The 14,474-nt window shown below is 36.7% G+C and overlaps 1 protein-coding gene across 1 annotated transcript in view; it reads left to right on the forward strand.

Moving 5' to 3' along the window:
- Window positions 1-271: 271 nt before the first annotated feature.
- The window catches only part of LOC115441674 (lysine-specific demethylase 6A), a 31,614-nt gene continuing 17,411 nt past the window's right edge, over window positions 272-14,474 (forward strand). The window contains 4 exon segments of the mRNA XM_037442849.1: window positions 272-495; window positions 1,648-1,753; window positions 2,489-2,597; window positions 3,297-3,405. Coding sequence (XP_037298746.1) covers window positions 431-495; window positions 1,648-1,753; window positions 2,489-2,597; window positions 3,297-3,405 — 389 coding nt within the window. The 5' untranslated portion in view covers window positions 272-430.

The raw sequence follows: 14,474 nt of genomic DNA on the forward strand, positions 1-14,474 counted from the left end.
ACACGCGTAGCTGTCAATGTTTGCCGGCAAACATTCAGCTACCTCACGGGTTAAACTTTAAAGCAGGAAACCAATATATTAAGCTTGACACAAGTTTATTATAGAATACTTTCAAATAGTATGTTTGACAATAATACTATAATATTATGGTAACAATTTTTGTAAATAAAACAATTTTCAAAACATAATATTATTTTAGTCGATACCTTCATAATCGACTACCTTTACACTATACGAGTGGAAATTATAATTAGTAACAAACAACATCTAACGTCACCATCCGTCAGTTCATCACTAATTTGTAATTTGTACGTAACCGCGCCTTGTTTGTGTGGATTTATTTCGGTTTATTTATTGGTATTCGTATCAATAATGTTATTGTTAATAAATTTGTAGTGTTTAGATAGTGTAGGACTTATAATATACGAAAATGGATGAAAAAGAAGAGTTACATCTAACCTCTCAAGAGTTGCAAGTTTTATCGGAACTTGACAGGTACTTGGCTGTAGCAAGCTTGTTTTAGAAAATATATTCACATAAATGTTATTTTAACTGGCCACTATTAATAGTATAAAAAAGAATAAGTACTTTTAAAGTTCTATTGTTTCAAATTATACCGGCCAGTAAATATTGAGTAGATATCTAAATAATAACAAATATATAAATGTCAAAAAAAAACAAGCAAATCATTCTGTTTACCTTATATTTTACATTTAATCATCTTAATGTATGTACTTGATACCAGGCAGTTTAATAAAATTACAATGTTTTGTTCTGTATTAAATTCTATCATAATTTCAGTCATTTTAGGCTAACTCCCACAAATAATACTGTCCTGATTTATTTTAAAAATAAACTGGGATAAATTTTATAATTTGTCTTAAGTACATAACTTTATATGCTACAAAGTTATGTTGTGTAATTTTAATAAACAATATATCCAATATTAATTAACTGACAGGCCAGACTGGTGACTCCATACTTAAAATTTTGCCTAAGATATCTTAATACAACATAAGTGAACACTGAGAAAGCATTAATGGATATTCATTCCCTGTGTGGTTTAAATCTTATTGGCATATGACTGGAATGTACAGGTCATACTATGTCAATTTAAGTAGTGTATAGTCACTTCCAGAGGAAGTGATCATAAATCAGAGTTATACCATATACAGTGAAAGGAAAATAAGGGCCTTATTTATAATATATTTTTAACTTTGATTAACTTAGTCATGGTTTTATAGTGAGCAATAACAATTATTTTCTATGAGGGAAAATGAATAAAAAATAACTATTTTATAGACTAATAAATCCAGAAGGTTCCATAGAATCTCTACTTAATTAAAGAGGATAGTATAGATTTTAGGCATTCTCCCATTATTAACATCAGTGTTCCAGAAAATAGTTTGTTAGTTGTTAGATAAGTTTGTGTATAATATTTTAATCATCTGATAGCAACGTAAAAAACACAAAAAATTGAATAAATTTATTTTTAAATTATTTATTCAAATTAAGATATAAAAAAGTCTAACATGATTTTTTAATTTACCCATTGTGTACCTTAAGAAAAAAATAATTCCTGTACAATGTAAGATACATACCATTATTCAGACTATAATGTTTAACAAAACATGTTTAATGTTTCAGCCGGCAATTTGGTTTCCTGAAGCTGAGAGGCAGTGAACATGGCAGAACCCGGGCACTTGTCCTCAAAGCTGTAAAATATTTGGAAGGGATGCTTGTGCAAGTCAAGGTATTCAAAATTCTAATATATGTATACACACTTAAAAGACAATCATAACTAAGCAAGAAATATACTGAAAATGAATTATATAAATATTTAGAACTACCAGATTTTTCTGAGTCATTTGTTCTAGGTTTTGTAGTTCTAGGACAATTTTTATATCATTAGATTATATTTTCACAACATATTTTTTTTTTCTTTTATATCAAAATTTAATTCACTCTAAATGAAAGTTTACTGATTGTCACATAGATATGATTGTCTTTCAAGCATCAATATATTTTACCATTTAAAAAAATTTGAACAATTATTTGATTGTTATTTAAAACAATTGAAATTATTATCCTGTTTTTAATGGCTTAAAAAATCAACTTCACCTTAATGAAGACCACAACAGATTCTTAAGATGGAGGTGGTGTATACAATGCCTAATACCATGGTTCTACTATGTTTTATAGTTGTATTTTGTACAGCCAGCATAGTAGATTACATGTCTCAGGGCTATAATATTTTTTATTTCTGCAATTTTATTACAACCACAAAATTAAATTTGAGAAATAAATAAGATTAAAATTATATAAAAATTAATTACTACCTAATATTATTTTTTATGTCCTTTATTATAATAGAGTAATATGCTAATGTAACTTCTAAAAATATTTTTATAAATTTAAATCCTATTTTTATTTCAAGATTTATGAGTACTTATTTATTATGTTTAACAAAGTATATTTTACTTTTTAGGAAGAAGAAAGAGCATGCTCTCCTGGTGCTAGAAGAGACATATGCATTGACCCAAAAACATATTGCAAATTAGGACATTTTCATCTATTACTAGAAGACTATGCTAAAGGTTTGTTATTTCTAATTAAGACAGACTAGTTTAAACCTGTTGACTGTTAAAGATGCAATGCTTTGTGAATGTGAATGCACTGTTTCCATTGTTAAATATACTATAATCTTAACAGCATTTGTAAGCGACTTTTACGAGCTAAAACGTGTGTTTTCGATATGAGCGTTCTGCATGCCCTTCCTTCACTCACTAAAATAATATGTGAAAGTATGCTTTTAATAAGTTGATGCTGATATACTAAACAGCTATTTTTTGCCGACATTATCGCGTTTACTGCGCGTTTGAGTTGTATCTGTAATGCGTTGTTAACTAACACGCATAAAAACGTGTGCATATAGCCTAAGGTTTACTAGTAATTAAAATATACAATATCATTTCTTGGAAATAGTTGAAGAAAATCCGATGTGTCATATTGTATAAAACAGCATGATTTTTGATTAGCCACTACACGAAAATAGCTTAAGCCGCTAAAATTTCACTCGAACGTTGCAGTACGTAGTTACTTACTAGGTTTAGGTATGTACTAGATTGAAAAGAAATTGTACTAAAATTTCCTTGATTATTAATATTATAATAAATTGAAAAATTCAAACTCAAGTTAAAATTTATCATGGTCATAGCCGCGCTTAACATAATGTGGTACTCTATATTATTCGATAATCTTCACGCAAGACAATAATTAATTATAATTTGTTGCAGCAATGTCAGCTTATCAAAAGTTCTACGCACTGGAGCCCGACAACTGGAAAGATCCCTTATTCTTGTATGGATTGGGTCTCTGTTATTACCACTACAATGCATTTGAATGGTAAGTAGAAACAAAATTTATGACATAAAAATTAAAACGTCTAAAATATGTCCTGCAATGGGCATATGTTGGTGGTAGGATATATTTTATATTCGCCCGGATAGCGACCACCGTACACAAGGCTTTAAAACCCGCCAGTATGGCCCACGTCAGTGTGTCGCGTTCCGGGATCAGCCTGTGTATATCCGTTCCCAAACAAGCCGGCATAATTGTGTCGACTGCCGGAGAGTGCACATTCATTCGTGCAGTGGGGTAACTATGTCGTGCACATATAACAAAAAAATAAGTACAGGCTAACAGTACCAAACTGCACAACCGCTACTGTAAACAATTGTACCTGCATTATCATTTTGCAAAGGCGATTTTGTTTCTATTCCGTGTTTCAATATGTCAATGTATTTTAAATAATTTAGTGCAGATTTTTTCACATACACGTATGTATATGGGTAGACAAAAAAAACATAGTTACGGTAAAATTATTGTAAATAGTCATAATATCGATAACTCTCAAGAACTCAGTTGTCTTTCATTGACAGTATGGTGAAGGCATACATGATGCTCATAGATTTGTTTTTCTTATAGAGTAAATATTTTCAATACAACTGTTTCAATAAATCAAGTTATTGGTCTAGTATAAGTATCTATGTCGTAGAGTCGATATAACCCGATTCCTGTCGGCTTCCCTTTCGTAATTGATGTAAAATCAAATTATCATTAGAACTATTTGCAGACCTCATTTATGAATATTATTAATACCTATAAGTTGTGTCGGTTTCCCTTTGAAAAAACTTAACCCTTCACTACGTATAATATACATCGAACTTCTAACCTCTTTATTCATAGACTTTATCTATCTACGCAGTGCGTAGACATAGTACCGTTGTTATTGGCTAATATTGAGATAAAACTTGAATCTAGTTGGCTGTCAGTTAAACAAAGCTGAGAAACAGACTTGTTATCACAGCAATGCTCTGTCCTTAGATAAATAACGTCTATGAATAAGGGGGTAAGTCTCTGGACTGTAACAAAACTTAATCTCGATTTCCACACATAAGAATACTTTGATAGTGATTTTATGTTCTGGAATTGAATTTGTATCGATGTATTTTTTTCTTATCATAATGAGTCGGAAATTACGTAAGCGATCCGCCCACATGAAATAATGTGTACTTATCAGCCTTGTTTAAGGAATGTATTCACTTTTCAAATAATTCCATTTTTAGCACGTGTTAATTCATTTGTGTATATAAAAAACAAACATTGCTTTATATGGTACACTATAGAATTCACTTACTAGTAGTTAGATCGTGACGCCTTGACATTGCACCATAAAAACAAGTGACTGTGTTACACCATATACAAATAGGACCTATCGGTAATAAGTGTGTCAATATATTTTGTGATTTATAATATAATAATTTACTTAAATCATCGTCGCTAATGAATCGCTATGCTACTAAAACACAATTATTTCTACTTAAAAGCAGGCATTATAGGAAATTTTTATTTGTGTCTTTTGATTGGCAGCTTTGGTTATACATTTCTACACATTGACGTATATTGTACTAGGTACCGATGTTTCTACAATAATTTAGTGCATATAAACTCCACCCAGTACACTTTATCGATGAATGTTCTGATAATTACTTACTATTTTGTCGTATTTTTCTTCGTTACTTCAAATAACTTGACGATCAAACATTTAAAATACTTATTAGTTAATAATGAATTTATACTGAATTACACCGTCTTGAGGTAATGGATTTCTAACCGATACATTTTCGATCTAGTTCTACTCTTAAATCGGGAAAAGAGCGTAGCACGTGGTATTTTTTAATCTAAATTAACCATGTATTGTTTGGTGCCACTAACGTTTAATTAAACGATGTTATGTCGATTTACAAAATTGTTATCGTTCTTCCAAAAACAAGCCATCCGAAACAGATGACTCCTGTTTTGTACCCAGTTTTATCGTCTATTTTTTTTGAGTTTGCTATTGCATATTAGTATTTTATAATGACTGTGTAGTGTGTATTGCTATGCTGGTAAATTCAGAGTTTTCGCTGAGTAGAAACTGCCTCTGACTGGTTTCTCTAGAGATCTTTAACGGCAGCCAATATTCAGTGGACGTCCGAAGGCAAGATGACGATGGAAGTCTAAGTTTTAATGACATTAATTTAATTCGATGTCGCCCCAAACAAACCTTTCAAATATTAGTGTGTATCATGTAATGTACAGAGCAGTAATTACCTTTACAGGCGTGTAATAATATTTTATGTAACTGTAAAATTACTCCATTGTTTTCTAAAGCATACAATTAAATAATTAAAACATGGCGAGAGGAAACAAAAGTGAAAAACACATTTCTATACCCCCGGTTAAATGTGATTAGCGAATATTGTAAAATTCTTTGACATATAACACAATGGGGAAACCTAGCAAGTTTGAACAGCGCTTTGTTACGTTGGTAATAATTATATTGCATAATGTTTAACTTTGATTGAGTGATTTATATACTGAAAAACGTAGACTATAAGCGTATAGTTACTAAGGAAGATTCGCAAGTCATCATCACCAGCTATTCTCGTCACATTGCAGGACAAAGACTTGCTAGCTGGCATTCGTCTGATTAAAGCTTTCTACGGCTAATTCTATAGTACGTGTCCAACTTATCTCGCGATTCTTTTTTTTTTTTGGACTACCGTAAGAGGATTTTGATAAAAGGGGTATCTATATGAGCGCGACACATAAACACATTTGAATAGCATTTCGTATTAAGTGCATTGACAGAATATAATTTGTTTTGAAATAGCTACAGACAGTCTGTTGTAGTGGCTCTCATGAGTTGCGAAGTTGTTTACAATATTATTTTGTGAAAGCTATAAATATTGCCGAGTGTGGTTGCTTGTCGCAGGTGGTAAGATTTAAGATGGGCCGCTAGACGGCACGGCACATTATTCCCTTTTTCCACCGCCCTGTGGCATTCTAAGAATTCCGGCATGGTATCTCCTGCCTGTCGTAAGAGGCGACTGAAGGAATCTATTGATTGTCCTGACCGCGTAATGGGAAATGTGCGGCATAAGTCCGAAAAATGGTGCGACTCCGCGGTGCACTACAGCTCGGAATCATCATGATGCCATTAAAGAGATTTTCATTTCTCTAAGCTCCAAAAGAGAGGAGCAAAACGAAATTGTTAGATGAGTCCGGCAAATTCGGTTGCATTCACGACTCCCCAAAACCGTCTCACCTGCGCAGACGTTGGCCGCCGAAGGTTTATGTCGGTATGCCGCCATAAAAATGGTAGAGTAGGGGTAGGTAACCCAAACCTGAGGTTATTTAGGTGACAACTGGATAGGAAGGCCAGTGAGTCAGCCATAACCATCTTCCGCTCCCCAGCTTCAAGGATCTATAATATGGATTTTCCTTTTCGTTCCCCCACACTTCCCTTTTCCAGATATCCCGTACCAACTTTCCTTCAGGCCGCTGCAGTCGCTAAGCCCCGGCTTAGAATCCCCCGGGATTCCAGTATCACTTTCGCAGGTTTCCTCCGCGTCTGCGGGGGTCCGATAGATAAAAAGGAAAACCTAACGTACCTTCCTATAATGACCATCGCGATATTTTTATTGGTATGCAGATGCGAGGTGTAATTAGAAATATAGACTTGGCCTCTTGGTTGCCAGATTTCTTCTATCTTCACCTTCCTTATGTATTAGAGTATTGATGAGCGGCGGTGATTTATTACTAATTTGCTATTAGGTAAAATTAGCTCATTGTTGATCTGCCACTTCTAAAAAAATAAGTGCCCTTCAATATTAATAATGATGTATAAATTTCCAAAAAAAATGACATTTTTTCATTGGTAATAGAATTTTGGAATCGGTTCAATAATCTCAGATATTACCAACAAATTAACATACTTGACCTCTTTATAAGCGAAGACAAACGAGTCTACCGTCTGTACAGATAAAATTGTTGCAAAAAATAACTGTAAATCATTCGTCATTACTTTTGGCGGTATTTCGCAAACGTTTTAGGACATCCGGAGGAAGTGATTACTTTAAAATATTCTGTGCCACAGTCTATTGACGCCCTCATTATCGAGTTTAAATATAAAGAATTATTATTGAGTTTCCGTTTAAATTGTCGGTGGGAATTTTTAGAAAACACAGGCAATATTGAGGACAAGGAAAATACAAATATATTTAGTGCCATTTCAATAGTCAATCCATACAATGTCACGCATAAAGTGAATTAACGTATGATATCTTTATAAATCTAGATTAAGGAACAAAAGAATTGGACTAAACTGAATTAGCCTGGAAAATAACCTGCGGACGACGTGCGGGTCGAACTCTGTCGCGACTGCAAAAAACTCGTTTGTGTAGGTACGTTAATAGGGCGGCAGAGCGGGATACTAACCAATATTTGAAGTTAGGAATCGAACAAAATCAAATCGGTGAAATAAGAACTGAAATGGTAGGCCTGGAAATATGAAATAGGTTTCTTAGCATCATTAAAGAAAGGGAATCGAAGATGTAGAGACGGCACACTAGCATACAGTTATAAAAGCTGATGAAGAGGTTGTAACGTCTAGAATGTATTAAGAATTTGATGTAAATTTTTCGGGGCAACTAATATCGAGGAGCAAACGTAGGATTAACTACAAAGATTAGTTCATGTAGAGGCAGTGACCATATATCGTCCCTGTGTAGAGGTGTCTAACATCGCGTATCGTTGGTGATTCATCATTGGCATTTTTAGAAATCTGTTTGTGTCAACAAAACATGACGTTACCCTATCATCTGGTTTTGATTCTATTTAACAAATATTTGCAAAAATAAGAAAACAGTGTAGTGCAATAAAAAAAAATTGCAATGGCGAATTTAGTTCAGACCCAAGGTTCGTGAATTCTTTTCACAAATAAAGTGTCAAAGTTAGTATAATAAAATTTACAATTTAGATTCAAAGCCACAGCCATTACAATTTTATGAATTGACACAAGATAGGAAGTGGCGGAGACATCTATTTCTGGACTTAACTTTAAATAGAAAACATCTCGCTGCCTTAGCAGGAAACTTAGCTGAATGTCAAAACGTATGTAAATGTGTCTAATGTATCGTAATATGTTAATTAAATTACTTTACTTCAACGAAATAACACGAGTTCACTGTCCTCAGAACTCGAGATGGGAATTATGTAAAAATATAGTTTATCGCGTGTGTATATCCGGTACGCATTATTTATGTCGCAATACTATAAAGTAGGGGTGCAGCGGCGTCCTCAGTCCCGTGTGGCGCAATGTCTTTCGTACGAATGAAAATAGGGAGTATCTTCTCTTTTATTACTAGATAACTGTCTTATTTTAGGTTTAAGGTGTTTAAGTACGTTAACAATACTAATTTCATAAATCTTAGGATATGTCAGCAATTTTATTGAGAGAGTATCAGAACTACATTGCGGTGTACATGTGGAAAAAGATGTAATGCCTACAAGGTCTTATCGAATGATCTGTTTGTACAGATAATATGAAGCTTTTCTACTTATTTTTATATGTTGATGTTTATTTGTGGTCGCTGGAGAGATATTTCACATACTTCGAGATCTTTGAAAAATATCTGAAAATTTCATCTTACGGCCTGGGATAAATACGTTTTCAGTCAATCTCAATCAATCTAATTCCCTTTAAATCGATTGATTAAGGTCCTCTATCGGCCGCTGCACGCTAGTCCACCGATCGTGTTACACCCTGCGTATACGTTTTGTAGACTGTATGTGAGCTTCGTTGTTGACGAGCGGTGACCACTCAGCTATGTTCGAGTATATAGTAGGAGGACAAATATGCATAGCATATTTATTTTAGCGATTATAAAATTGTGTAGATGTTTAGGACTAATGGTTAAATGGATTAATTGATTACTTATGTACCATCTTCATACCCATTTGCCTGCCTTTTATGGAAAAAATATTGTAAGAAGGATTTAGTGAACTCTTTCGTCAATATTATCAAATAAGAATATCTGAAATGATTATGTATTAATAAAGTAGTAATTATAATAATTACTTACGTATTACGGGCAAGAAGTTAGGAAAATACATTAAATAAACAAAAATATTTTTATTGTGTTGGTACATTAGCTCTCATCGCAAATAACTGTTTTCTTTAGAATATATGGTAAGAACAATAAAAAAAAAAAATATTTTATGACGTTTCATACTTATAACTTCCTTAAAAGTGTATAATTAAAGTCGTACATTTAATTAGTAGTGTTACATAACGAGTATATTTTGTGTTTTTACCAACCACCAACCGGTGACATCGTGTCGGAAATAGAAGAGCCATGTAGTTGTATTTAATAGTTTTGTTAACGAGCTTCGCTCGTTTACTTTGGTCAAAGACGAGCGCGAGCGCGGGCGGATGTCCCATTTTCGACTATATTTTGTGTGACAATTATTTTGGTCGTCGAAGTGGGAAAGCAACGCACACATACAACAGCGAGCAGGCTGCCGATGGTTGTATAGTCCTCTCGTGTTCTCGTGTCGACATTCGTGATTCACCGGACGTAGGACGAGCGGGCGGGGCTCGGGGCCCGGGGGTCGGGTCGGCTCACGGCGCGGCGCGCGCGGTAGGGCCCGCTGGCGGCAGGCGGCGCGGTGGCCGCAGGGGCGCGCGGCGAGGCAGGGCGCGCGAGCGCGAGCCGGGGCGTGCGGGACGCGGGACGGTGCACGCTGCAGCGCGAGGTCGTCGCTCGCTCGCGCCGCGTACCGCCAGTCGGGAGCGGGATGCGGTGACGTAAACTGCATCGGCGCGAGCCGCGAACGTAGTGTAGGACGGGACGTGTCGTGTTCGTATGTGACGAGTGCGTGAGCTGAACCATCCTGTGTGACCGATTGCTTGTGCTGTTCCCGCTGACGACGTCTCCGCTCTCCACTACGCGGGCCGCTGCAGCCTCACCGACCCGCTGCGGGTCTAAGGATCCCCGAAATGGTGAGTGCGGTCGAAGCTCCCGAACGCGGTTTGTTTACGTCGGCCCTCGTGCCGCTTCACTCTCTCTTTCTCTCAACCTGCCGCCGTATCTGTGTGTCGCGCTTGCTCGCGACTCTTTCTATTATGTTTTGTTTCCGAAATGCAGACATCTACGAGGACGGCTCCAGAGCTGGTCCCGTCGAGAGGTCGCGTTTTTGTTAGCTTGCATGATTTTTTGCGCATTTTTTGCAGCTTATTTTCGCAGGTAATCGATTCTGGTTGAACTGTGCTCCATTCATCAGATCGCCTCGCTCGGGACTCTGGTATTATCAGATAAATGATACCTGACAACAAGATTCCGAAAAACTTCATGTCTCGTGGGGGTTGGTCGAGTGCGTGCACGATTGCGGCTAGAAAATAATGAGTTAGCCGCCGCATAAAATGTAGGTCGATGTATGGAGTATGAAGGTAGGTAACAGTGGCGGTGCACGCGATCGTCGCGATCCCATGCCTGCCACGGTGTTCCTGCGCTGTTGCCCCATTACTGGCGCAGTTATTGCACGGCTAATATTGCATCGGCTCATTGTTGTATCCATACACGTAGCGGCTGCTATGCGTATTATTCTAACGGTAAACCAGTACCCGGACGTCTTGGAAGCGTTATACACGAATGCCTTACATTCTTTGCGCCCACCGAGGTACATTGCACATGTCATCATCAACTATTTTAGATACCTTTGTCACTTGCCGCGTTACGCGTGTTGATACAGCCAGAATATTATCCTTACTAGCACATTATTTGTGCCTTATTAATTCTATCATTTATATTCACGTAATGTAGTAGTCACCGTTGTAGTTTCTGCCTACGACGAAACAAAGAAATCTCTGAGTCATAAACCAACTTGACAGCCGTAAGCCATAACAGGTGGAATTCGCGCACTTTTATCTTACGTCATTGGTCATCAGACCGGTAGTGCGGCGATACTACTCGGAAATTTAATGAGGCAAAGAGATGGACCCACGTGCCGGGAAATATTTTATTCATTGTTCCGTACCTAATTATACAGCTTTGGTCTTATGTATGGGTTTTTAATCTTATTTCTGTATGACACACAAATAGTCAAATATCAATTTGACTATTTGTGTGTCATAAAGAAATATGAAATGAAATACGTTGGTTAGAGGTATGCAAAACCAAACCAACATTTTACACAAAAAAATCTCCAAAGAAACGGGCAAACCAAACTGGATAGCAACAAAATGGAATAAAGCAGATGACGGTGCGATGTAGCATCGAAGCTAGGTATATTTACACGTTATCATCAGGAGTTGGGTGCGTACGTTTATGTAACAGTGACGTAGGTTCGTGCGTACGCGTTCCAAATGTGCCAAATATCCATTAAACAAGAGTATGTCTAATCTAGTTACTATGTTTTGTTATCAGTGCGATCTGTCGTAATTTGTTATCACGAAGGATGTTCGTTATCGGTCGCGAATCGCGGACCGGTCCGCGCATTATCTACGCAACCGGCGCAAATCTGCCGCTAACCGCTTCCAGTAACGGTATTCTACTCTCTGGAGCCCTCCAGTGACTAGACTCGTTCGGCCCGTTTCGCAAACTTGTTCGCCAGTATGCTCGTCTAGTCCTTTCTTGTCTATCTATGCCGGAAATTGGTTTTTCACAATAATTTCAACGAAAATATTCGATGTCACAGCTTAAAACACACCAAAACATTTCTGAACAAAGCCCCATGTGTGCTGCGATATTATAATAAATGTATGAATTCTTCTGGGTCGCTCGTTTTATAATTCATGTATTCATGCGTGTATTCGGAACAGTCCTGTAATATAATCTCAGTTTTCTCAGTGTTTAAGAGCCTAAATGTGTCGTTTTCGCGGAATAATTTACATTAATATTCAAGGTGGATCGGTCTCGTTCCTTGTAATAATTTTGTCGTTGGTATAAGCTGTTGTTGTTTTACTAGGCAATTCCACTTATATGCGTTGTGATGCAGGCACCGGTACTTTTTGCAGCTTATACAACTACTCATTTGGTCTGTCAGTTTATGCGGCTGGGTAATGCCAAGTCGATAAATATTACGTCTGATATAGGAGAGCTGGGCGCGTGGTGTAATTGCTAGAGCAGCTTGCGGTGGCGCGTGCCAGGCGCAGGTGCCTGCCGGCTGCCACCACACCTGTCGCCGCATCAGCTGCTCCGGGACTAGCTAGCCTTTGTGTAGTGTGTGCTAATGACGTCGCTTGTATACTACATCCGCCTCGGCGCGCTCGTCAACACAACACTCACCGTTGAGAAACGCTCCTTCAGAGTTCCAAGCCGGCAACACCCACGTTCATCCGCAGACCGCAACTCGCAGTTCGCTTTTGCTTATTTAATACCTGGGTACAGTCGGGCAACTGCGGAAGTGGTGGTTGTATTGTATTCATTTTGGCTGGCTTGTACGCATTGCGTATTATTGTTCTCCTTTCTTTACAATTTACTTTATGTAGCAGGTATATTATCCTTCAAATTACAAAATAAATAAGATTGAGAATAATAAGAGACAAATAAGTAAGAGTAAAATAACATACCCTTATTGTCATGTTATAAATAATTATAAAAGTGGCATTGTTACGTAAATTACTTATTTCCTTCCGGCATAGCAGGTTCCGGTTATTGTAAAAATTATATTGATTATAAATTAAAAGAAAGAGCAATCAATGAAACGCGGAGCACGTGGTGAAATTTCAAGTTAACATTTAATATGCACATACATAATATAATAAATGCACTCGTAGTTCGTTGTAAATAAACAGAGGCGGAACGTAGAAAGCGATAAAATTTCCCGGCGTGTTTGCCGGCTCGCCAGTTCGCGCCGTAATTGCATTCGGTTGTTAATTTCACCATTACCAGGTTTCCGGTTGTCTGCTTAGACTGATTTTTATTTTTACACTGAATTTGCTAAAATGCAAGCGCGCTTCAAACACGATAACCGAAAATGAGAAACTTATGATAGTCAACGATGAACCGCTGAGAATACACAAAGTAAAAGTCTTCATTGTTAAGTTTAGCAACGGGAAATGTTGGTAATTCGTGCGTGCTTCGTCTATAAACATTGTACAGTCATAATACTAATTATGTTGCGTGCACGGTGCAGAGCAGATGCAACGCTAATGTTGACCTTAAAGCCATAATGGCAATACTCGACACGCGTTCACATTATTTTTAATAGATTAGGTAGTCTCACAAATTTGTTTTTGTATGCTATTTTTATGCAATAGCAAGTCATGAAATAGAAATTTCGACGTGAAGTGGAATAAAACAAGTTAGTGATAGTTAATATCTGAATAACTAAGAGTTTGTAGGGATATCTTGATTCTTCACGTCCGCACTAAACGTAGTTGTGATTCGATTCTGCGCAACCTTTTCTCCAACTGCCCTTTCACCTAAATTTTGAAAGCTATTAAGTATTGGCTTAATTATTTTTGGGCGTAAGTATAGACAAAAGTATTCCCATTATCATATGATGTTTCGAATGAGCACAATAAAAAAATATCCATCGGAAACTATTGATGTGTATTTACATTAAAACACAATCCTCAGTCGTTTGGAATTTGTATTCTGTTCCACAAATGTTAAATAGATTTAAAATATAAATGGACGCGTTGGAGCAGGTGATTATTTTATATTCATCTTTGCGTCCAACATATTGTGTTTTTTGTCTGTAGAGTGTTGAAGTAGTTACGTCACAATAGGAGTATTATTATTCATAACATGCGAGTCTAGCCAAGCGAGGAGCACCGCATAGTAACAAAATAGCGGAGAAACCGGAATTTTATAGTGTTCTACGTACATACGAAAGAATATTATGGTGAGTTATTGTGAGGAAAGTAGCGGTACTAAGGTTTAAATTCTTCGTTAGAAATTAAATTGACCGCGACGGCGCGGGGTAAGAAATGGAATACAAAGATTCACAGAGCATATTGTCATCACGGTTTATATTATAGGACGAAGAAACTCAACACTGGCTACACGTATTTTAACACCCAAATCTTATTGTTTCTGCAAAACGAATCGTGTGCGTAGCGCGTACCGCTCGCCATGTCA

This window comes from Manduca sexta, chromosome 25 (assembly GCF_014839805.1).
Source record: "Manduca sexta isolate Smith_Timp_Sample1 chromosome 25, JHU_Msex_v1.0, whole genome shotgun sequence".
In the NCBI taxonomy this organism is placed as follows: Eukaryota; Metazoa; Arthropoda; class Insecta; order Lepidoptera; family Sphingidae; genus Manduca; species Manduca sexta.